Source organism: Schistocerca americana, chromosome 4, assembly GCF_021461395.2.
Source record: "Schistocerca americana isolate TAMUIC-IGC-003095 chromosome 4, iqSchAmer2.1, whole genome shotgun sequence".
NCBI classification, from domain to species: Eukaryota; Metazoa; Arthropoda; class Insecta; order Orthoptera; family Acrididae; genus Schistocerca; species Schistocerca americana.
Window position 1 is genome coordinate 466,644,221 of NC_060122.1, and position 26,970 is coordinate 466,671,190.

The 26,970-nt window shown below is 41.3% G+C and overlaps 1 protein-coding gene across 1 annotated transcript in view; it reads left to right on the forward strand.

The window, feature by feature from the left end:
- Positions 1-26,970, forward strand: part of LOC124612707 (DNA polymerase epsilon catalytic subunit 1) — a 313,866-nt gene that overhangs the window by 174,409 nt on the left and 112,487 nt on the right. Inside the window, exons 24-26 of the mRNA XM_047141058.1 lie at positions 3,612-3,778; positions 14,429-14,762; positions 16,895-17,034. Coding sequence (XP_046997014.1) covers positions 3,612-3,778; positions 14,429-14,762; positions 16,895-17,034 — 641 coding nt within the window. The remainder of the gene's footprint in view (positions 1-3,611; positions 3,779-14,428; positions 14,763-16,894; positions 17,035-26,970) is intronic.

Consider the following 26,970-nt stretch of genomic DNA (forward strand, 5'->3'; position numbering starts at 1 on the left):
ACAACAAACCACGAAATTTGGACAAGTTGAAGAATGCAATCATTCAAGAAATTGCTACCATCCCTGCAGAGATTTTAGTCTGTGTGATGGAGGATTTTGAGAAGAGACTTGAGTCCTGCATTCGAAATGATGGACATGACCTTGATGACATTATTTTTCACAAATAACTTTGTTAACTAAAATGGCAAATAATGAGCTTTGATTTTTTGTAAATAAACATGCATTAATTTTAAAGTTGGCTGAGTATTATTTCATTAAAAAACGTCCGTCTCCCGTGTGTCACCCTTTACATTCACAGGAAATTTAAAACCACCGCAGAGGCATAACCGACCCAACAGATCCTTTACTATATCTAAGGAGGGTAGACCATTCACTTGATGCAATAGGCCGAACAACGCCGGATTCTGTGGGGCAATCTAATTCATCTTTCACATGTTCCCTGAGTGCCGCTTGAATCAGATGGGACCGAAAAAAACAAGGCTGAGCAGAAGGTTTCATGGTAATGAGTGCTTGAAAATTTTCGGCAAACCCTAATTCAGGAAAGAACAAAGAGGAAAACTCAAAACTTAACAGATTTAACTGTGGATATTGTGCTTGTTCAGACACTAAATTCACATCATCTGAAATGGTAAAACCAAATAACTTAAAAGCATCTAATCCATAAGGATTTTCCTCACATGCATTATCTACAACAAGAAATGTAAGTGACCGGGCTACTGGCTTGTAGGTCACTGGGGCAGAGAATTGGCTGAGTATAAGAATACTCTGTTTATTGTAATTTACCTAATGTTCATGACACTGGGAGAAGTGGAGGGGAACCCTGGTCCATGTAAATTTGTGAGTTTAACAAGGTTACCGCAGCTCCTGTATCCACTTGCATGTGCAGAACTTTATGAAAAATTATTACATTAATGAAAAATTGTTTGGAGCACCATAAATATCTGATACAATGCTTACATTCATATCCATATCAATAAGGACAGGACAGGAGCATGGAACATGTACATTCGTGTTTGCTGGCTTGTTTACTTTGTTGGTTCTACTGCTGCTGGGAGCAAGGCCGGCCATCTTGATGCTGTGATTGTGTGTGGATTGCCGTGACTATGTCTTCCCCCTGCGAAGTATTGGTCGGTTGGTTTGTTGATTGATTTGAGGGAAGAGGACCAAACAGCAAGGTGATTGGTCCCATCAGATTAGAGAAGGATAGGGAAGGAAGATGGCTGTGCGCTTTCAAAGGCATTTGCCTGAAGAAATCATGGAAAAGCTAAATCAAGATGGCCGGATCTGGGTTTCAATTATTGTCCTCCCAAATGCGAGTCCAGTGTGCTAACCACAGCACCAACTTGCTTGGTCCCAGCTAAGTATCTGAAGCTTGGTGTGGAGGAGAGGTTTGGATTGCTAATACCTCACACCAAGGCTCAATTTGGTCATCTGCAGCTTGAATGACTGTGCAATACCTAAAACCTTGGAGATGGATGTATTTTCATAGTGCAGGGATGCTCGTGCACCTCACGATCCAGAGCTAAATGAATGGTAGCACCTCACGATCCAGAGCTAAATGAATGGTAGCACCTCTTGTGGTTGCTTTCCACACTGGTAAAACTCAACCCAGGGTGCAATAACATGGGTGCGCTTGCAGTAGCATGTTGAAAGAAGTTCAAACATGTGGCCAAATGTTAGAGAAAAAGGACCCTACAGAGGGGCGAGTTGACAGAGGATTTTATACATTCTTGGCAATATACATGAAAAGAACTAGGCACAGCATAAAATAGTATCAGTAATACCAAAACTTGAAAGTGTTGTTGCAGACGTTTCTCATATGCTTCCCATTCCCATTCCTCAGTGGACTCATCATATGTAGAAAAGGGAAGTGGATAAACCTTGGGAACCACGGGGGACAAAACAGCAGGCAACACAGACTGGGGAGCATGCCAACTAGACAGAACAGAAGCCAGTGATTGAAGTACTTGAGTTTGATTGTCCAGCACCTGCAATAGGTGGTGCAAAACTGTGGCAAATGATTCTTGCTGTTCAGCCAACCAATGTAAAATATTCTCTGTAATACCCTCAGTCATCATGAGAATATGGAGCAACAATCAGATTAGAAACTTGCACGGAGAACAGTACCAGACTCGTCACCAATTGCGTTGTAAGTAGATATGACCAGTAGACTGAACATAACTTTATTCCACGGAAGAACTAACAACTTGAACACAGTATTTAAGTAACACTCAGCAGGAACCAGTAACATACACAATTAGCTGTAGCAATACACATAGAGAACGTACGCCGAGCTAGTGTGAAATAGAATGGGGCCCGCGGTGGGCTCTTGCAGTGGCTCTGAAGCCTGTTAATTTTGTAGTTACAAAATATACTGCACTACCTGTGGCAGCCGGCCGAAGTGGCTGTGCGGTTAAAGGCGCTGCAGTCTGGAACCACAAGACCGCTACGGTCGCAGGTTCGAATCCTGCCTCGGGCATGGATGTTTGTGATGTCCTTAGGTTAGTTAGGTTTAACTAGTTCTAAGTTCTAGGGGACTAATGACCTCAGCAGTTGAGTCCCATAGTGCTCAGAGCCATTTGAACCAACCTGTGGCAGTGTTGAAGAATAGCCACTTTAAAGATCAACAACAGTTGAGGGTGTTTGTCATTTGGTATCCTGGTAGCATGTTGCATCAGTTTGCATCACATAATATGAATCTGATTGTGTATGTGTTCCACAAGAGTCTGTAGCTTGTTTCTCATCCTCTCAATCTTCTCATTCTCAATAATTTTACCTTCAATCTTCATGATGAACTTCTATGATGACTCCATCAGTAAATACTTCCGGGCTAAGTTGCCGTGATCGATCTGTAGAACTTCTTCTCCCTGACGTTTCGTTCTCAACTACGGAGAATATCTTCCGAGGTGAGTCAACGACTGGCTGCTAGGAGCTGGGGCCGCCGCTTATATGGATATCGTAGGGGGCGCCACCGCACGTCACGTGGCGTCTATAGTTGAGAACGAAACGTCAGGGAGAAGAAGTTCTACAGATCGACCATGGCAACTTAGCCCGGAAGTGTTTACTGATGAAGACGCCGGCCTGAAAGCCTACATGGAATGATTCTATGATGACTGTGGTTTGTCATTTCAATTTAGAGCTTCTGTGTGAATTAATCATTTTAGCCTACTCTAATGGGCAGAGTTGTCAGTTTCGCTGAATGTAGCACACATTCTGTAGAAGGGTTCTTTCTACTCATTGTTTACATTTCCTCACCATTGGATTTTCCTTTACTAAGTAAGTTAGTAACAATTTGTAGTTTCCTAATCTCATGGTTTACAATAACACTTCAATCACACTTTCAAATATTCCATATTATCATAAAGTTGTGATCCAGAAGTCATGTAGGTTTCTTGTAAAAGAAGTAAGTGTACAGTCCTTCTGTTTAGTGCACTTTAGCCAAACTTTTAATAATGAAACTTTGTGTGATTGGTAAGTTTCTGTGTTGTCTCAGCAGTTTACTGTAGACACACAATAAATTCACCTAGTTTAGTGTTCCATAAATAAACTTCATTTCTATATGTTTCTAGACCAGTCTTAAGTTAAGCTGAAACACTTTCATGTTACTACAGGATTACCAGAGGGAAATCAGAGGATTCACTTCCTCCTAAGAATGTATCATTTGAAGTCCGTATAGAGACAGATCAACGCCAGGTTTTTCGTCTTATACAGCGTGCTCTCCAAGACTACAAAGATGAGAAGAAAGGACCCACGTTTATTGCTGTTCAATCATTAATAGGTCAGTTAAAAATCAATTTTTATAAATATTTGTTTTTTCTGTTGTGTTTGGCAAACATTCACAGTAAATTTGTATGGGATCTTTTACCGTTGATTTTACCATTCTTCACCATGGAGGATAATTTACAAGGGATGTTGCTGTTTGTCTTGTTAATGTAAGAATAGTAAATGTCATGACCAGTATTTTTTGTGTTACAGTCATACAATTAAATATGTAAATCATTCATCGCTTTTGGTATATTTAAGTTGTTGATGACATACATACCTATACTAATTTGTATTTAATCAAGAGAAAATAGAGCAGTGTTCAGATATAGCATTACAGCTAAATTCAAGCTAAACAAACCACAAATGTAGATGTTCACCAGAGGCCCAATGCGAGCCAAGGTTGTTTATTTGTCCATGTTACCCAGTACCTCCATCTGATAAAGTCGTATAATTACAATAGTTTAGATCTTCGCATTACATGCTGTTTTACTTCGTAGTGTTACATATCTACAGCAGTTTATATGTGCATGTTACCCAATGTCTCTGTCCAATAATATTAACTTTTTAGTTTAGATTAGATTAGATTTACTTTCATTCCAATTGATCCGTAGTGAGGAGGTCCTCCAGGATGTGGAACATGTCAGAAAAACAACAATACATGACAAATATTTACAACTAAAACAAATAAGCTAATGTACCATTCCACAGGTCCCAAGTGGAATGATCGTCATTTTTTAATGAACACTATATGAAAGAATAATTTTACAAATACTAATGCACTGAATTTAAAATTAAAAAGCTTTTTAATTTATTTGTAAGGTAATAAACATGTAATACAACTGCTATAATACTTATTTACAATGAACGCATTACTGCACTGAAATGCCGCAGAAGTTAGATTGCGCTTGCACAAAAAAGTGAATTTCATTGGCTGTTAAGCTTTTTATGGCTGTTGGCAAGTGAGCAGAAGGATTAGCTGTGGACAGCTTGGAATAAAGATTTACCAAAACTGAAGAACATGTAGGCTCTTACTCCGACATCATTCAGAAATATACAAATATTTTTTACTCAGTGAATATGGGAATCAAGCATCTTGCAATAACATCTTTATATGAATTCTTCAGTCTATGTGCCACATCAGTAACGCCTTTGTGTGTATTTTTTCAGTCTATGTGCCACACCAGACTGGAACAAAAATTATCATTCATTATTTTGCCGTTTTCTTTAATAACAGAGTCCTCCCATTTTTAACTAATTTTCCACTTTCTCTTTTAACTATTGTCCATATAGATGTAATTTTATTATCGGATTTATTAATTTCTGGCATTATACAGAGGTTTATTGATTTTTTAATCATTTTCCTTAAAATGATGCTTTACATTTCTTGTAATATATAATCTATCTTATTTCTTTGTTTGTCCTGACCATAACACTTTACTTTTCCTTGTACATGATATTTTGATTCCTTCTGTTAGCCCAGGAATTTTTGCATGTGTTTTTAGTGCTATGCTTACTTTATTGGGAAAGCAGCTGTTAAAGATAGATAATAATCCATGTGTAAATACATTAAATTGGAATTTAGGGAAAGATGTTTAACATTCAAATGCCAAAAGCAGTTTGAATGGCATAGAGCAATATGTAAAATAAGAAAAAGGCAACAACTCATCTATAGCAGACTGATTTGCGGAGCACAGAAATACAAGGGTATTTCGGAAAGTAAAGACACACCGTACGCCAGAAACGGAAGAGTTTTGGCGAGCAAGTTGGCAACACTGGTGTTAACCTTGAACCGTTAGCTTTCTCCTCGCAGTCGTTCGGCAGTTGAATGTTGCTTCTGGTTGGAGTAGGTCGTGTTTAAAATGGCTGCGCCGATTCAGAATCCTGCCAAGTGCGAAGTGCACTCCGTCATACGTTTTCTTCATGCAAAAGGTCAGCGACCAGCGGATATTCACAAATAATTTGTTTCTGCTTATGGGAACATTATAAATCGGCAAAATGTAACGAAATGGTGTTGTCATTTCTCTGAAGGTAGGACCGATGTTCATGACAAACAAAGAACAGGTCGGCCATCTGTGATCTCTGATGCCCTTCTTTGGAGAACAGAGAAAGCAATTCGTGCAAATAGACATCTCACATTGAAAGAATTGCATCAGATCATACCAGGCGTGTCAATGACAACTCTTCATGACATTGTGACTGTCGAGTTAGGGTACAGGAAATTGTGTGCGTGCTGGGTTCCAAAACTCTTAACGGAAGAACACAAAAAGAAAAGGATGGGCTTTGCACTCGACTTCCTCACACTATACTGAAGCAGGCGATGAGTTCCTTGATCACATTGTGACAGGTGACGAGACATGGGCTTATCACCATACACCTGAATCCAAGCAACAATCAATGCAATGGCACCATTCGAATTCACCAAAAGCCAAGAAATGCAAAACGTCGATTTCAGCGAAGAAAATCATGGCTTCTGTTTTTTGGGACAGACAAGGTATTCTTCTGTTGGAATTTATGTCTCCTGGAACAACAATTAATGCTGCTGCATATTGCCAGACTTTGAAATGTCTTCGAAGGGCAATTCAAAACAAATGCAGGGGAATGCCGAAAGTGGAGTCCGCTTGCTTCATGACAACACTCGGCCTCACACAGCGCTCGTAACCAAAGCACCACTCAAACAATTCAAATGGGACGTATTGGACCATCCCCCATACAGCCCGGACCTTGCGCTCACCGACTTCCATGTCTTCCGTTACCTGAAGTCACATCTTGGTGGAAAATCATTCCACGACAATGAAGAGATCAAAGATGAAGTTGAAATGTGGTTCCAACAACAGGCGGCAACCTTCTATGACTGTGGGATACAAAAGCTTGTGCACCAACTTAACAAATGTTTGGATAATGGGCGTGATTATGTCGAAAAACAACAAATAATCCAGTTAGTAAGATGTAACTGACATTTTCTAAATAAATGTTATATTTAAGGACTGCGAGCCATTGTATCTTTACTTTTCGAAATGCCCTCGTACATAATAAGAAACTGCATTCACACGAGCTCTCCTCCTCCTCCTCCTCCTCCTCCTCCTCCTCCTCCTCCTCTCCTGCCTACCGTTAGACCAAAAGTACATACACTCATACACACAGACACCAATGTACCTGACAACAGAGAAAGGGAGCTTAGAGAGAGAGAGAGGGGTGGGGGGCAGGGGGGGGAGAATGGGAGAATACTCTCATGGGGAGGAGGAAGAGTGGGTGGGAGAAGACAGAGCATGGTGTGGCTGGGAAATTAGTGGTGTGGACAGAAGAGAGAAAAGATAGATAGGTGAGGCATTGGGAACAGATTAGTGGAGTTTTAGGCCAAGGTGTAGAAAGAATGCAGGATATGCTGCATAGTTCAGAGAAACTTGTGCTGGAAGGAAGTATCCACGTGGACCACATAGTGAAGCAGCTGTAGAAGTCATTTGTGTTGTAGTATGCAACATATATGGCAACGAGATAATCAAATTTGCCATTTGCTGCAGTTTGACAGTGGCTATTTCTTGAAGCAGACAGTTGGTTACTTATCATGCCAACATAGATTGCTGTACAGTTACCTGTGTCACAGCTGATACATAAGATGGCTGTTCTCGCATATGGCCCTGTCTTTTGTAGGGCTGAAAATACCTGTGGCTGGACTGCAGTAGGAGGTAGTGGATGAGTGTATGTAACAGGTCTTGCACCTATGTTGACCACAGGGGAATGACCCATGCAGTACAGGATTGGGCATAGGATTGGAATGGGGTGAATAAGGGTATTCTGTAGGTTGGGTGGGTGGCAGAACAGTACTTTGGGTGATGTAGATAGGATTTTGGGTACAATATACCTTATCTTGGGCCACAATGAGAGCTAGTCGAAGCCTTCACTATGAAGGATGTGAGAGCTTTTCAAGGCCAGAGTGATACTGGATGATCAGATGATCGCTGGATGGTGGTTGGTTAACAGGTTTGCAGGTGTCAGAGGAGTAGATGGCATGGGAGATTCGTTTATGGATGTGCTGGACAGGATACTGTCTGTCAGTAAGGACTCTGGTAAGGTTACCAATGTATTTTGACAACTGCTTGCCCCTGCAAATATGACGTCCACAGATGGCAAGGCTGTAAAGAATAGCATTTTAGACATGGAACTGGTGAGAGCTGTTAAAGTGGAGCTACTGTTGGTGGTTGGATGTGATAGAGTTGACTGTACCTTGACCACTAGCAACAGCTCCCATAAAATCTACGAAATTAAATGTGACCCAGGGGAATGGGGAGAGGGACATAATAATTTTTAATATTAGTTTTGGGACAGAACTAGGCCAGCCCCTAATGTCCTTGAGAGAAATTGCACATTAATAATTATAATTGCAAAGGAGAAACTCCTGTAGATGTTGTAAAGATAGTTACATGATAACACACACCAAGAGGATCAAATGGTCATACGAAGCATGATGCTGTCTGCAGAAAATGGAAATTGATCACAAGTTTTGAGCTGCATTTGACATGAAGTCCAATGGGAAATGCTGTGTGGCTGTGGCCTCCCGTTGGATAGACCGCTCGCCTGGTGCAAGTCTTTCGAGTTGATGCCACTTTGGCAACTTGCGTGTCGATGTGGATGAAATGATGATGATAAGGACAACACAACACCCAGTCCCTGAGCGGAGAAAATCTACGACCCAGCCGGAAATCAAACCCGGGCCGTTAGGTATGACATTCCGTCGCGCTGACCACTCAGCTATCAGGGGCGGGCAATGAAGTCCAATGAATGCTAGCAATTCCTCAATCAGCTGGAACATATACTAAGCCTGTCCCATAATTTCCATGTTAATTGAAGCTCTCACTAGTCTACTTATAATATATATTGACTTAAATTACACAATTTTGGGGTTGAGGCTAACTGCTGTAGTGTACAGTAAGCACAAGCACCCCCCCCCCCCCTCCCCTCACCTCCCCTCCCGCCCACACACACACACACACACACACACACACACACCATCCCTCCGTTTTCTTACTATCTTGTGTTGACTGTTTTTAGGCTTTTGTACTGTTAGGGAGATAGTCTTAAGTTCTTAACTGAAATAGGTCTGATGAGTTGGAGAATGAAGACTGTGTGCCTGGATACATCCCTGTACCTAGTATTATTCCTACTATTTACTTTTAGGGCTTTGTAATTTAAGCTGTGAAATAAATTGATTAGACTAATATCAGTGCACACAAAGACATTTAACACTTAGTTGTCCAAACATGTTAAAATGTGCTCCTGCTCATGACTCTAGGTGCTCTGTGTGTTTAAGCACATCATTGCTTCTCTTTCCACGTGTTCTAGATGTCATAATGTGAACCTTCTTGACACTCCTTGTGTGCTCCAGACATTTTAAAACTCACTGCCACTCAGGTCCATTTGTCCTCTGAACTTGGTAATGCACAGAGCCGTAGGTGGCCTAGAGAAATTTTATTGGTTTATGTGCTCAAAATAAATTACTAACTGTATGAAAATTGATCACATGTTTTGAGCTACTCACCAGATAGGGAGTATGAGCCATGAGGTAAATGGTTGGGAGCAGGGGTTATTTAGGGGTGGACAAGTATATTGCGTAGGTTTGGTGGACGGTGGGATACCACTGTGGTAGGGGTGGGAAGGATAGTGGGCATGACATTTCTCATTTCAGGGTACGACGAGAAGTAGTCGAAACCCGGGCAGAGAATATAATTATGTTGCTCCAGTCCTGGGTGGTACTGAGTTATGAGGGGAATGCTCCTTGTGGCCGGGAGGTGGAACTTTGGGAGGTGGTGGCAGACTGGAAAGATAAGGCATGGGAGATTCGTTTTTTGTACAAGGTTGGGAGGATAATTACAGTCTGTAAAGGCTTCAGTGAGACCCTTGGTATATTTCGAGAGGGATTGCTCATCACTGCAGATGTGACTTCCATGGGTTGCTAGGCTATGTGGAATGGACTTATTGGTATGGAATGGGTGGCAGCTGTCGAAGTGGCTGTATTGCTGGTGGTTAGTAGGTTTGATATGGACAGAGGTACTAGTTTAGTCATCTTTGAAGTGGAGGTCAACATCTAGGAAGATGGCTTGTTGGGTTGAGTGATACCAGATGAAGCAAATTGGCGAGAAGTTGTTGAGGAGGTTCTGGAAGAGTATGGATAGGGTGTCCTCACCCTCAATTCAGATTGCAAAATGTCATCAAAGAATCTTAACCTGGTGAGGGGTTTAGGATTCTGGGTGTTTAGGGTTTGGAAGCCGTCGGGCGTTGGGAAAGGTAGTGTTCAATAGCGGTAAGGCAATGAGCATTGGTGATGTTAGTGTAAAGGGAGGTGGCATCAATAATGATGAGTAGGACACTGTTTGATAAAGGGACAGCAACTGTAGAGAGCTGGTGGAGGAAATGGTTGGTATCTATAAAGAAAGTAGGGTAGGTTCCAGGTAATAGCTTGGAGGTGTTGGTCTGCGAGGATAGAGATTCTCTCAGTACGGGCACAGTAACTAGCCACAATGGTGTGTCCTGGGTTGTTGGGTTTATGGACTTTACGAAGCATGTAGAAGGTAAGAGTGCAGGGAGTGATAGGGGTGAGCAGAGAGATGGACTCCGGGGAGAGGTTCTGGGATGGGTCTAAGGATATGAGGAGTGACTGTAGATCCTGCTGGATTTCTGGAATTGGGTCACTGTTGCAAGGTTTGTAGGTGGAAGTACCTGACAGCTGGCGAAGTCCTTCTGCCAGGTAATCCTTGCAGTTCAAAAAAACAGTGGTGGAGCCTTTGCTGCAGGTAGGATTACAAGGTCGGGATCAGTTTTTAGATGGCACACTGTGGTTCTTTCTGCTGTTGTAAGGTTAGTTTGCAGGTTGAGCGATTTGGGGAATGATGGTGAGGTGAGGTTTGAGGTTAAGAAATTGTGAAAAGTTAACGGGGTGTCTTGGGGGCAGTGGTGGGGGATCCCAGTTGGATGGAGGAGTGAACTGAGTTTGGCAGGGTTCAGCATTTGGTCTTTGGTTGAGTCTCACTGGTAGTGTTGGTGGCGAAAAAGTGTCTCCACTGCAGGGACTGGAAGAAGGAGAGAAGGTTGTTAACAAGTCCTGCATGAATGAATTTGGGAGTGGGGCAAAAGATGAGACCTTTCGAAAGGACTGATATTTCTGTGGGGCTATGGTTTCTGAACGAAACGTTCATGACTGTGTTGCTGGTCTGTTTAGGTTCTGGATTCTGTGTGGTGATGGGAGGAAATTTTGGAGGGTGGTGTAAGTGTAGTAGGTCTGTGACACAGGGTTTGTCCGCTATGAGGAGACATTGGGGAGGTTTGGAGCCGCAAATGGCCTTACCATCAAATTAACCATCTTTGGCTGCCACCCCTCCTTCCATAATGACTTCCACCAGTTCATATTCTGCTAATCCTTAGCCCTCGCCAACATAGTCGTGCAAAACTATATCAACCAAAGCCAAACCTCCTTGCAGTACCTGCTCTCCATCTGCAAAATTCTCCTGCATTGCAATCCCAAATTCCTGGAACCCGTAACACACATTGAAACTCTTGCCCTCCAGGAACAGTAGCAACTTGCACAATGCTACCTCGAAAAGCTCTCCACTCTGCTCACTTCGTACTCCTGCCTTTGAGTACCACTGTCCACCACCTCTACAACAACCTCCAAACCTCCGACAATGTCCCCTCATAGCAGACAAACCCTGTCTTGCAGACCTACCACACTTACCCCACACTCCAAAATTCCCTCCCATCACCACACGGAATCCAGAACCTAAACAGACCCGTAATACAGTCATGAACCATTCCTCCAGAAGCCTTAGCCCCACAGAAATATAAGTCCTTTCCAAAGGCCTCAACTTTTGCCCCACTCCCAAATTCATTCATGCAGGACTTGTTAACAACCTTCTCTCCTTCTCCCGGTCCCTACAGTGGAATCACTTTTTTCGCCACCAACACCACCAATCAGACTCAACCAAAGACCAAATGCTGAACCCTGCCGAACTCATTTCACTCCTCCATTCAACTGAGATCCACCCCCACTACCCCCAAGTCACCCCCTGTTAACTTTTCAGAATTTCTTAACCTCAAACCTCGCCTCACCTTCATTCCCCAAATCGCTCAACCTGCAAACTAACCTTACAACAGCAGAAAGAACCACAGTGTGCCATCTAAAAACTGATCCCGACCTTATAATCCTACCTGCAGAAAAGGCTCCACCACTGTTGTTTTGAACTGCAAGGATTACGTGGCAGAAGGTCTTCCCCAGCTGTCAGATTCTTCCACCTACAAACCTTGCAACAGTGACCCAATTCCAGAAATCCAGCAGGATCTACAGTCACTCCTCATATCCTTAGGCCCATGCTAGAACCTCTCCCCGGAGTCCATCTCTCTGCTCAACCCTACCACTCCCCGCACCCCTGCCTTCTACATGCTTCGCAAAGTCCATAAACCCAACAACCCAGGACACACAACTGTGGCCATTTACTGTGCCCCCACTGAGAGAATCTCTGCTCTTGCAGACCAATACCTTCAACCTATGACCTGGAACCTACCCTAGTATATAAAAGATACCAACCATTTCCTCCACCAGCTCTCCACAGTTCCTGTCCCTTACCACACGGTGTCCTGCTCATCACTATTGATGCCACTTCCCTTTTCGCTAACATCCAAATGCACATGGCTTAGCACTATTGAACACTACATTTCTCAATGCCCGACAGATTCCATACCAACAACCTCCTTCCTAGTCACCATCACCAACCAAATCGTCACCCATAATTACTCCTTTGATGGCACTACCTACAAACAAATCCGGGGTATGGCTACAGGCACCGTGTGGCACCATTCTATGCTAGCCTATTCATACACCATGAACCCTTCCTAAACACTCAGAATCCTAAACCCCTCACCTGGTTAAGATTCGTTGATGATATCTTTGCAATCTGGATTGAGGGTGAGGACACCTTATCCACAATCCTCCAGAACCTTGACCACTTCTCCCTCATTTGCTTCACCTGGTCCTACTCAACCCAACAAGCCACCTTCTTAGATGTTGACCTCCACCTCAAAGACAGTTACATCAGTACCTCCATCCATATCAAACCTACTAATCACTAGTAATACCTCCACTTCAACAGCTGCCACCCGTTTTACACCAAGAAGTCTAGTCAACTGTGGCCGTCGCATCTGCAGTGACAGGTGGTCCATCTCAAAATATATTGAAGATCTCACTGATGCCTTCACAGAGCATAATTATCCTTCCAACCTTGTATAAAAACTTATCTCCTGAGCCTTGTCTTTCCAGTCTCCCACCACCTCGCAAAGTCCCACCGTCTGGCCACAGAGGAGCATTCCCCTTGTAACTCAGTACCACCCAGGACTGGAGCAACTTAATTACATTCTCCGCCAGGATTTCGACTATCTCTCTTTGAGCCCTGAAATGAGAAATGTCCTGCCTACTATCCATCCCACCCCTCCCACAGTGGTATTCCACCTTCCACCTACACAATATACTCGTCCATCCCTACACAACCCCTGCTCCCAACCTCTTGCCTCATAGCTCATACCCCCGTAATAGACCTAGATGCAAGACCTGTCCCATACATCCTCCCCCCACCACCTACTCCACTCTGGTCACAAACATCATCCATTCCATCAAAGGCAGGAATACCTGTGAAACCAGTCATGTGACTTACGAGCTAAGCTGCAACCTGTGCCGCAGAACAAGCTGTCTGTCCGCAAGAAGGGCCAGCAACAAACTGTGGCCAGAAACAAGTGGACCACCCTGTCGCTGAGCACACTGCCAAACATGACAACCTTCATTTCAATGACTGCTTCACAGCCTGTGCAAAATGGATCCTTCCCACCAACACCAACTTTTCTGAATTGTGCAGGTGGAAGCTTACCCTGCAATATATCCTATGTTCCCATAACCCTCCTGGCCTCAACCTTCATTAGTAATTCTCCTCACCCATCCAGCCCCTTCCCTCTTACCATTCCAGCACTACACTGCCCAAATTCCACCATCACACCCAATCTTTTTACTTCTCTCCTTTTCCGCAACCCCCTCCCTCCCCCTCCCCACCTCTCACCTGCCCTCCAGCTAACCTGCAGCACTTCCCTGTCCACCACCCCTCCCCCTCCCCGCCCCCAACCTCCTCCTTGCTCCCACCCAGTCACCACTCCCATCATGCACTGGTGCTGCTGCTGGCTGTGTGGCCTCAGTTTTTTGGCGAAGCTCTTACTGGCCGAAAGCTTTATTGGTGATAGTTTTTTTGTACTGCCTATCTGCGACTCAGCATCTTCGCTATATTGTGAGTGGCAACTTTCCTTTTCATAATATTGTTACACTCCATCCTGGTTTTCCATTGTTTAATCTATAATTATTGTTTTGTTTACCATTTTATTCTTTCTTGTTACTAACTGCATAGTAAAGATCGTGAATTATGTGTGTACGTCAGTATCACTTGGTGTCTCACTTGTACTTTAGGCGTAACTTTTTCTTCCGTGTCCTGCTTTTGATCTCTCTCTCTTCTCTCTCTCTCTCTCTCTCTCTCTCTCTCTCTCTCTCTCTCTCTGTGTGTGTGTGCGTGTGTGTGTGTGTGTGTGTGTGTTCGTTCGTCATGTATTTTATCTTCTCTGTTGACAATACTTTTTTATTTTCCAGATCTGCCTACATTGACTTCAAATATGCCAGGATTACAAGAATTCCCATTGATTCCCATTCATGTCAAAGATGTTGAGATTCAGTGGGATTTGAACTGGCAGCGTACAGTTGCAAGAAATGTGGTACGCCACTATCTCAACTCAAATGTTGTACTAAATTTGATGGTAGAACAAGCAAGATATTTTCATGCGCCACTTGGGAACATTCCAGCAGATCCACCTCTGTTTGGTGCAGATCTGTTCTATGCAAGACATCTCATTAAGAACAATTTTGTCCTGTGGTGCTCTCCAACTGAAAGACCAGATCTTGGAGGGCGAGAAGTTGATGATAACAGGTTTGCAGCATTTTCTTTCAGCCACTGTCTTAATGTATATTGAAAGCATTTGAAATAATTTGTGTAGTGTAAGTAGGACTGTAATGTTAGAAATAGTACCAACACTTCAAGTAGTAAAACTGATTAAGCTCTTAAAGTAAAGCACTAAAATATTGATGGGTGATTTCAAGAAACTTCTGTAAGTGTTCTCCATTCAGCATTAAACAGGGTCTGTGCTGCTAACTTTATATTTGAGAAAACATAATGGCAGTTCAGTATGTAGACTAGCATGTAAACAGCTGAGGACAGAGTTATATAGGAAGGGAGGAAAAGTCTCAGTTTAATAAGAATAGAGGTCATTAAACTCAAGGAATATGAGATTAAAAAATGATGATGATTAGGATGATGATGATGATCATCATGATGATGTTGAAATCACACAAGAAGAAAGAAGGGAAAGTTATTAAATGGAAAATGTGTGCATGTTAAGAGGGAAGAGGTGCATGGTTTGGAAGTTAAACCCAAAGCCTGTGGAGTTACTCATTTGCTTTTGACTCTTGAATAACTTATTTTTTCATGGTTATACATTTCTTTTCCAATTGCCCCCACCATTTTATATTTTCTTTTCCTCTGTATTTCTCAATTAAAATAGCTAATACTTGTCTCACTGCCATCACTGTTTTAAAGCCAACTCAGTATCTCATGACTATCCTTTTTTTCTAATTGTTTCTGTAATATTTACCAGTTGTGTGTTAAATTTAATGTAAAATAAAATGATGTCACTTTTTGTGCACATACTTTTGAATGTGACAAAGTTTTTTTATTTATTTATTTATTTTATTTTATTTTTTTTAATATAGATTCTTTTAAATTTTCAATACATTCTATGTTTAATATTTGAGAAGGTAGAGGAGTTGTTGCTAACAAACTCCTTAAATAAGGACAATTGGAACAGGGCTGATGCCTATCAGTAATCAAATCCCTAACTTTCAAACAGCTATTTCATCGAGAGTGATACACTCATAGAGAATATGAATAGAAATTGGTGCCTTACAAATTAGTTATTACTTCAGACTTCATTTCTCCACAGGGACCATTTGGAATGGAAGACTTCCCCTTAACTTCTGCATCTCTATATATTTCTTATTCGTGTTCATTATGAGGGGTTTTAGAATGATCACAGTTTCTCTCCCACCCCCATCCCTCCTCCACATATCTATGCTCACCCTCATAAATTTGATGATGCATCTCAAAGTAACCTCCTTATGATGTGATGCAGTTGTCCCAGTGTTTCTGCCAGTTAGTAAAAGCATGCTGGAAAACATGTTTTGAAAGGTCCTTCAGAATCATGTCCACAGCCTTCACAACTACTTCTGATGATGGAAAATGCCTGCCGTGAAAGGGTTTTTTTCAGGTTATGGAATAGAAAAAAGTCACACAGGGCTAAATCTGGACTGTACGGACAGTGTGGGAACCATTTCACATTGATTTTTGCAAGATATCCAGTAACAACATTTGCAGTATGTGGCCGTGTATTATCATGACGCCGCATCCAGTCTGTTTCAAGGAAAATTTTCTGTCAACAGCCTGTGGATGACACCCAATAACATTTTTAATATTTCAGAAAGCATTAGTAAGGTTATTCATTGATCCTCTCTCTCAATTACAGCAGCGATGTTGATGTTTGCATCCGTAAGAGCAGTAACTGGAGTACCAGGTCTATGTTCCTCTGAAATTTGATTCTCTCTCCTCCTAAAATTAATTAAACCACCATCCAGCTGTGCGGAACACTCTCTGTAGGCCTCCTGTAACATCAAAGAGGCCTCAGCTGAAGATTCACTGAGACGAAAGCAGAATTTCAAAGCCCCATTGCGCACCACCTCCATTGCTGCGGTAGGTGATACTGAACATGTCTCAGCTTGCCACGTCTCACAGGCGAGCACCAAGAATGCCAACAATGGAAACTAGTACAGTGTGTTTGCTACACATGAAGCTAACAGACTACCATGAGATTAAATTCTACCCTGAGAAAAAATAACTGTAAAAAAATTATATAAAATTAAACAGTATTAATTTTCTATTTATTGCTTTGAATTAAATTAATGATCATTTAATGTTTCACACATACATAAAAACAAATTTGTTTTCAACAGGCTGCTGACTGAGTTTGAAGAAAGCTCAAGTATTGTTCATAATAACCCAGGCTGCTATTCAACATTCTGCATTGATCTTGACATTGATGGATTGGCAGTAAACACACTTCTGCAGTCAAGTCATGTTCATGACATTGAAGGTTAGTCTAATAAACAAGCTATGATTGGTAGTAATTTAAAGACTGTTAAAATGCTTTCATATGTCATCAACAAGGAGGTATGCAGTAGCAGTAGGAGTGTAAGTTCTGTTTCTGTTTTAGAAGAGCTCATGGACTATGGTGCAACCCAAACTACAACTGACAAGCATGTGTTCATTTTGCTGAAATTAATTTGGGTTATTTGTTAGGCTGATTGTGAGTGTTTTGTATCATCTTCCTTATATCCACTCCAGAATTTTTGGAAAATTTGGCACTATATGATCCAATAAGCCAAACAGCAGACACATCAGATACAAATGTGCACATGTGATGAAGTCAGAACACCTAAAGGATATTTAAACACTAAAGATTCTTTCACCAAATGCTTAACTGGTTGCAAAGAGAAGCTCACAGTTGGTGAAAGGACCATTAGTGTGTAAACATCCTTTTAGTGTCCTTATGTTATTTCCCATGCACTTTTGTGTCTGATATGTCTGCTGTATTTGTGTAGCATTACAGGTCCCCCAGAATGCAGTAGACATAGCAATGAACATAACATTTGCTTGGACACTGGTATCTGAAAGCCTCAACATTGCACATTTTTCTGTTAATACATTGTTCTCACTGTTTATGTGCTGTATAAGCACATCCTAGGATTGATTTTTGGCATTAAAAAGGCCTATTGAACTATTGCGAAGTAAATCGTAATGGCCAGCTTCACAGTAAGACTTCTGTGGAAAGTTAACAGTTTCACTAAGATCCTTCCTTGCTGAGTCATTGTCCTATACTAAATGGTAGACATTCTCTCAAGCAGTTTTGTAGAAGAGAATGATGTCCCTCAGTGAACTGATATAAATGTCACCCTCTTTACTGTTGGAATAAACAGCATAATGTGTGGTGTAAATACCAGTGGAATATTCTGCAGTTGTCGATGGTTTTGTATTTATTAGCATCACCTGTGCTCGAAATTAGACCAATTGTGTTTATAAAGTAATAAAACGTAATTGGAATTTATTTGTGGTTTTTACCTGAACACTATGCAGATTTTTAGGTCTTACTTGGAAGCTATGAGGATAGGAGTAAGAAAGGACAATGAGGAAGCATAAGAGAATGAAAGACACAAATGAAGCAAATAACTGCTTTATTCTACAATTTAATGACACAAAACCTCAGTGCAAACATAATTTTTAATAAATATTCCTTCGTCATTCTGTAAATGTCCTTGCTCGTTCTGTTCACAAATATAAAATTTCAAACCATCGAAAGATCAAACTCTGTTTGTTGCAACTTATAACTGACCATGAGTAAAGACTGGTTGTCTCAATAAAATCCCAATTGTTTCTAATATTTCTGCTTGTAACTTATTAATGGTAATATCAAATGTTGAAATAATCGGGAATTGTGCCCTTTGAAATTGCTGGATAGATAAAGTAGTACTTGAATATGCACACCTGGAGTCAAAATTCACTTATTTTGTGTGGTTTGAGTTAGAACTTGGTAATGAACATCATTAAAAAACATTTGACAGATATTCTGGTCCCATTAACTAATCCTTCTTTCGTATTTATATTTTTACTGAAAAGAACAATCCAATAATTTTTTTATCGTAATTTATGTGGTGGTAAGCCATTTTCAGACAGAGAATTCAAAAATTCTACTGGATAGTAATTATTAATTTTGTATCCATTATCACAAATTATTTTATCATTGCTTCACCTGGCATAGTGTTGAGTATGTTGTCATTGATTGTAGTGTGAACTTCATTTTTTGGTGCTAAAGTAACTGAATTTAACATGGATTGTGATAAAATGTTTTCTGCAATATTGCTATAAATATCATTAACAATATAATTTTGATCACCGACCTATGGCTGTGGTATTTCAATAGTAGTCAAGAAATTGTGAAAATTTTTCTTGCTTGCCATTACCAATTTGGTTTGAAAAATCTGAAAACTCTACTTCATGATGCAAAATGATTTTGTTTAAAGTAACATGGTGAAACTTTCTAAACTTGTTCCAATTTGTAATTGAAGTTGCACATGATCCATATTGAACAACTGGTAAAATTTGTCAAAAATCATCACTTAAAAGAACAGTTTTACCTCCAAAAGTTTTAAGTTTATTACGGCCATCTATACAAAGATCTCCAAATAATCTGCCTACAAGTTCCAATACTTGAAGTAGACACATTGAAACTTAATCTCTAGGAATCAATGATCGTTAATTAATGTGTTGACCGTTTTTACTTTTCTGTGTTATAACGGGCACAGAATTTTCTAATACTGGAATGGGTAATTTAAATGCATTGTGCAAGGTTCTATCTCCTATTAGGAGAGATGAAGCTATGCCGCTAAAGACAGTTGCAATGAAATGAAGATTAAACAAATTTAATTTGTGTATAATTGCAGTTTGTGTCAATGTTTTACCACATCCTGTATGAGCAGTCAAGCAAAACACATTCGGCCCAGTGTCATGGTACTGAATTTTACAAATAACATGGCCAAATATACTACACTGCTCAGTTAGCTCTTTCGTAAAGTTCACTAAATTCTAACTCTTCTTGGATTGGATCTAGAATATCTACTTCAAGAAATACTGGCATTAACATTGGAATGGGTAATCCAAGGTACCTATATCAAATTATGACCTTTAAAATATCATCAATTTCTAATAGTACTCTGTTGTAAGAAATTTCTTCATTGTATTTCCTTAAGAAATCTTCACGAAGAAATATTCTTAATTCTTCTTCCTTCCCATATGTTCTCTCATTGTGTACTTCTATACTTCTGCTATCATACCCTATACATACATATTTTTAAATGTATTTAACACTTTCAACTGTAGTGCAAAATTCAGCATTCACATTTAGCAAGTATAGATTGTATGGTATATTGTAACGATTGTCAAGTTTTTGTCATTGAATATCAATGCTAACATCATAATCACGCCATCTATATACAATTGATATCAATTAACTGATTGTCATGTGATTTTACAGAAATCATTAGGAGACCGTTTTGTGCATTTGCCATCTCTCATACTCGTAGAATTTTGATTAAATGCACCATATGGTCCATGCATTATATGTTTTGCAACACATTCATATAGTTTACATTGTGTTTGAATTTCTGAAATTTCTGCGCATGTTGTTGTTGTGATCTTCAATCCAAAGATGGGCCTGATGCAGCTCTCTGTGCTACTCTATACTGCGCAAGCCTCTTCATCTCCGAATAACTACTGCAACCTACATCCTTCGGAATGTGCTTAGTGTATTCATCTCTTGGTCTCCCTCTATGATTTTTACCCTCCACACTTCCCTCCAATACTAAAGTGTTGCCTCATAATGTGTCCTACCAACCAATCCCTTCTTCTAGTGAAGTTCTGTTCAGCACCTCCTCATTGATTACCTTGTGTACCCATCTAACCTTCAGCATTCTTCTGTAGCACCATATTTCAAAAGCTTTTGTTCTCTTCTTGTCTAAACTGTTCATCGTCCATGTTTTTTCATCTCCATATATGGCTACACTCCATACAAATACTTTCAGAAGAGACTCCCAAACACTTAAGTCTATATTTGATGTTAACAGATTTCTCTTATTCAGAAATGCTTTTCTTTCCATTGCCAGTCTGTTTTATATTCTCTCTGCTTTGACCATCATCAGTTATTTTGCAGCTAAAATAGCAAAACTCGTCTACTATTTTTGTGTCTCATTTCCTAATCTAATTCCCGCAGCATCACCCGATTTAATTCAACTACATTCCATTATCCTCATTGTGCTTTTGTTGATGATACCCTCCCGACAAGGCACTGCCCATTCTGTTCAACTGTTCTTCCAATTCCTTTGCTGCCTCTGACAGAATTACAATTTCATAGGCAAACCTCAAGGTTTTTATTTCTTCTCCCTGAATTTTAATTTCTACTCCAAATTTTTCTTTTGTTTCCTTTACTGCTTGCTCAGTATACAGATGGTGTAACAGTGGGGATAGGCTACAACCCTGTCTCACTCCCTTCTCAACCGTTTCTTCCTGTTTGTGCCCCTCTACTCTTATAACTGCCTTCTGGTTTCTGTACAAATTGTAAATAGCTTTTCACTCTCTGTAATTTTCCCCTGTCACCTTCACAGTTTGAAAGAGAGTATTCTCGTCAACATTATCCAAAGCTTTCTTAAGTCTACAGAGCTATAAACATAGTGCCTTTCCATAACCTATCTCCTAAGATGAGTCATAGGGTCAGTATTGCTTTTTGTGTTCTTACGTTTCTATGGAATCCAAATTGATCCTCTCCAAGGTCAGCTTCTACCAGTTTTTCCATTCGTATGTAAAGAAATCACATTAGTATTTTGTAGCCGTGACTTATTAAACTGATAGTTCGGTAATTTTCCCACCTGTTGACACCTGCTTTCTTTGGAATTTGAATTATGACATTCTTCTTGTAGTGTGAGAGTATTTCAGCAGGCTTGAACATCTTGCTCATCAGACGGAAGAGTTTTGTCATGGCTGGCTCTCCCAAGGCTAACAGTGGTTCTAATAGTATGTTGTCTACTTCCAGGGCCTTGTTTTGACTTAAGTCTTTCAATTTTCCAACCGAGTTCATGATATTCATACAGGTGGTTCTCTTTCCTCCAAAGATCTCTTTTATTTTCCTGTAGGTAGTATCTGTCTTACCTCTAGTGTTATATGCTTCTACATCCTTACATTTGTCCTCTAGCCATTCCCGCCTAGCCATTTTGCGTTTCCCGTCGATCTCATTTTTTAGACAATTTTATTCCTTTTTGACTAATTCATTTACTGCATTTTTATATTTTTTCCTTTCATTAGTTAAATTCAATATCTCTTGTGTTACCCAAAGGTTTCTACTAGTCCTCATCTTTTTACCTGCTTGATTCTCTTCGGCCTTCACTATTTTGTTTCTCAAAGCTACCCATTTTCTTCTACTGAATTCCTTTCCCCTGTTCTTGTCAACCGTTCTCTAATGCTCCCTCTGAAATTCTCTACAACTTCTGCTTCTTTCAGTTTATCGAGGTCCCATCTCCTTAAATTCCTACCTTTTTGTAGTTTCTTCAGTTTTAATCTACTGTTTATAACCAATAAATTGTGGTCAATCTGAAACCTACCAGTGTCTCCAAGTCTCTTCCACGTAAACAACTTTCTTCCATGATTCTTAAACAGTGTGTTAGCCATGATTAAGTTGTGCTCTGTGCAAAGTTCTACCAGATGCCTTCCTTTTTCATTCCTTACCCCCAGTCCATATTCACCTACTGCGTTTCCTTCTCCCACTATTAAATTCCAATCTGCCATGACTATTAAATTTTCGTCTCCTTTAACTATCTGAATAATTTATATTATCTCATCCTACATTTCTTCAATCTCTTCATCATCTACGGAGCTAGTTGGCATATAAACTTGTACTACTGTGGTAGCCATGAGATTCTTGTCTATCTTGGCTAAGATAATGCGTTCGCTATGCTGTTTGTTGTAGCTTATCCGCATTCCTACTTTTTTATCAATTGTTAAACTTAGTCCTGCATTACCCCTATTTGATTGTGTATTTCTAACCCTGTATTCAACTGATCAGAAGTTATGTTCCTCCTTGCCACCAAACTTGACTAATTTCCACAACATATAACTTTAACCTATCCACTTTCCTTTTTAAATTTTCTAGCCTATATGCCCGATTACGGGGTCTGACATTCCACGCTCCGATTCGTAGAACAGCAGTTTTGTTTCTCCTGATAACGATGTCCTCCTGAGTAGTCCCCGCCCGGAGAGCGAAATGGGTGATTATTTTACCTCCAGAATATTTTACTCAAAAGGATGCCATCATCATTTAACCATACTCCTAAAGCTGCATGCCCTCATGAAAAATTACAGCTGTAGTTTCCCCCTTGCTTTCAGACGTTCTCAGTACTGGGACAGCAGTACTGTTTTGGTTGATGGTACAAGGTCAGTTCAATCAATTATTCAGACTGTTGCCCCTGCAACTACTGAAAAGGCTCCTGCACCTCTTCAGGAATCACACGTTTGTCTGACCTCTCAACAGATACCCCTCCATTGTGGTTGCACCTACGGTACAACTATCTGCATCACTGAGCCATGCAAGCCTCCCCGCCAACGGCAAGGTCAACAGTTCATTTGGGGGGGGGGGTTCTTCTGCACATAAAACTTTACAACTATTATTACATTATATTATTAATAGTTTTTTCTGCACATAAAACTTAAAATATGGGCATGTGGCAACACTCTGTTTTGAAATTCAGTTGTGTAGAAGACTGCCTCAACTTTTACAAATATGTTTTTCATTACCACTACATCAATTAATTCTTTTAATTTAGCCTTGAATGCTCATATAACAATTTCTGGATGGAAGTTAGCAGATTCATGGGGATCAATGTTGTTGTCGGAGTAGTTTTATGTCTGTGGCTGTCGAAACAAATTACTGCATGCATACTATTAGCCGCCAATGGAGGAGGAGACCCTTCGTGTCAGAATCAGTAGCACTTTATTCAAAAGCTCAGAGAGTTGGTTAATGACAAATGTTAGATGGAGATATTTTATATGGAAGTAGTATCGACTCTACAATATGTCAAAAGCAACTCCATAACCAACAATCACCGGAATAAGAAACTATTCCAAGAGCAAGTGTACAAATGCCACAGAATACAGCGCCTCTGGTGGCTGGCGCAGATGCTCTTTGGCAGTGTTATGAAAACAGCACAACTTGCGTCGCAGTGTAATGTCACTTCTGTCTGCTGCATCAGCCCCTGCTGGGAAAGCGGAGCACAGTCCTAAATCCTTTCAGGGAAATGGACTCATCAACCCAATCATGCTGTGCATCCAGAGGGCTTCTTTGCATCGATGGCTCTCAGAACCGGCAGTGACAGAGGCAGTTGAAACTGGGTTGTGATTGTGCTTTGTTGTCCTCAGAATTTCTTCTTGAAGAGGTATGCAGGTCTTACACGGTCCAGTGTGACAGTAGTAGTTCTGCAATTAATGACAATGTTGAGCGCCACTTTATGCAGTCCTGACTAAGGTGTTTGCAATGGGGGTTTGACACCATCAGAGCATAGCATTATGTGTGTGCACTTGTGAAGGTCTTGGTGTACATATGTAGGACTGATGCCATGCCGGAGCGGTTGCCAGGGCCGGATGTGGGACATACATTCTCTCAACTGACAAATAAAATCACCATCTCCAAGATAGGTAGGAGCAAGTACTGTGGATTCACAAACTCCCCTGGCAGACATAATGATTCACAAGTTCGGCAGCTGAAGCGTCCAAATCTGGCTTGTAAGTGCTTCTCAGACTGAGCAACACGATTGGCAGCACTGTTGTCCAACTTGCCGCATGGCACATCAGGGCTGCTTTCAGTGATTGGTGCCAGTGTTCTATCATTCAGTTACGTGCGGGGTTCGAAGAGCACAGTGCCACAGAATTTAGTCAGCTTTGCAAAGAGATCAAGCTCAAACTGGTGTCTGTGATCCATCCTCACACTGCAAAGGTCAACCAAAGTGTGACACCCAACTAGAAACAAAGGCAGAAGCTAAGGTCTCAGCCGAGATGTTATCTACTGGTGTGAGTTCTGGCCAGTGGGTGGACTGGTCAATCACTGTTAATAAATACCATTGACAATTTTAGGAAGAAAGGGGCCGACTAAATCTATGAATGCGTGCAAATTGAGTTGTTGTATCTGAAAAGTTGTCCTTTGGTGCGTGAACATGTCTGCTGACTTTCAAGCATTGGTATTTAATACATGTCCATGCCCAGTTTTGGCAATCTTTCTTGACTCGTGGCCACACAAAATGACTGGAGACTACTTGTGTTGCTGTACTAACTCCCGGATGGCACAGATTATGCACATTATCAAAAGCACACCTCCTGAATGCCATGGCTAAGAAAGGGTGAGGTTTGCCACTGGACACATCACACTACAACTTGGCACTGGTGCCAGGAATCTCTACTGTCTGACGTCTGAATGACGACTCGGATTCTTCAAGCAACTAGTGCAGCTCCTGGTCTGATTGTTGTGCCACCACAAGTTCTGTGACGCAGGAGGAGCAGTGGGTCGCTACATTGTCTATTCCAGAAATGTGTTTTATATCTTCACTGAACTGAGAAATGTTGACTAATAGATTGTGCTGCTGAGGTGAACAATTCAAGTTATTTTGTCGGAAGGCATATGCGAGAGGCTTACAGATGCTATAAGATGGTAAATTCTCTGTCCTCCAGCTGAGACGGGAAATATTTAATGGCTTCCTAGATTGCTTAAAGTTCTCTGTTGTAAGCACCCCATTTTCATTGAGACAGAGACAGCTTTTGCAAGAAGAATGCTAGCAGCTGCTGTGCTCCGTCCTGAAGTTGTTCAAACGCTGTGCCTATTGCTGTCTGACTAGCATCAACTGCTAATGACAGGGGTGGACATGGTTCCGGGTCTCAAGTAATGGTGCATCCATTTGACTCTTCTTGGCTGCTTCGAATGCCAAGATCATTTCATTCCTCCATGAAACTTGTGAATTTCCCTTGCCCTTTGGGCCAATGAGTGCCGCTGTTAATGGTGCTTCCAGCTCCACTTCGTGAGGTAATGTCGGCAATAGAAATTGACAGTGCCAAGGAAACGATGCAGTCGTTGCAGGTATTTGGCCGGGTCATCTGCAGGATGGCCTCCACTTCCTCTGGCAGGAGTAGCAAGTCTGAGGACATTATGTTGTGGCCCAAAAAATCAACTTTTGCCTGGTTGAAGGTACACTTGGGAGAACCTTCGCCACATTTACGCTGCATTTTGCAGGCCAAACATCATGAACCAACTCTCAAACAGCCAAAAGATGTGACAATGGCTGTCTTTTGTAAGTCGGCTTCTGCCATTGGAATCCGCATATATGCCTTTGCACAACACTAAATACAGTCATGCCACATAATGCTTGATTATAGTCCCAAAGTAATGGTACTGGGTAACAATCAGGACAGTTTTAGCATTCAGTGCCCGATAGTCACCAAAGGGTGCCATGCACCATTCTGTTTTGGCACCAAGTGTAGTGGAGACGACCAGGGGGTCCGCAGCTCATGGTCTAATGATTAGCATTGCTGCCTCTGGATCATGGGGTCCTGGGTTCGATTCCCAGCCTGGTTGGGGATTTTCTCCACCCAGGGACTGTGTGTTTTTGTGTCCTCGTAGTTCTGGAAAATTGGGCAGCGAAAAGATTGGGAATTTGTGCGGGTGCTGATAACCATGCTGCTGAATGTCCACAAACCAAAATCACCACGACCAGGGACTACTCAATGGTGACTTCACATCTTCACGAATCATGCTGTCAGATTCTGCTTTTGCTATGCCATGTTGACCTAGTGCCAAGTGGTGAGGCTGGCAGGAGATTGGTGGGCCTTCCGCACTTTTTATGTGATGCACCATCTTGTGGGAAATCTCTTTCGATGCTCCCGGAGATCTTGTCAGTGCTGGGAAAATCTTCAATAAATCGATGTACTTGCCTCTGGTGTCTTACACTAGTTAACTCAGTGATGCCATCGACAAGCCGTGTAATCGCTATATCAGGAAGCAGTTGATAATGTGCCAAAGAATCCGTGCCTATTATGGGTTCTTGCACATCTACAACTGTGAAATCCAAAGTAAAGTCACATCACAGTCTGAGGTCCAGGCTGATTTGCAGTGTTCCATATGTCGATACAGTTGAATTGTTGGTGGCGTCAGACAGAAGGTAGCGTGCGGCTGCTTGCTGTGCTTACATGGGGTCATGCAAAAGTTGGAACCAGTATGTACGAGATATTTCTACTCGGCCTTATGGTTACAGATGAATAGGCGTTGAGACAATGCCCTGCAATTGGTCAGTGTGCCTACATCCAATTGCTGCTGACATTTGTGTGTGAACAGGGCATCGTACACTTGCTTGCCCAGTCCCCAAATCTCCTGTGAAACCATCAAACAGTGGGC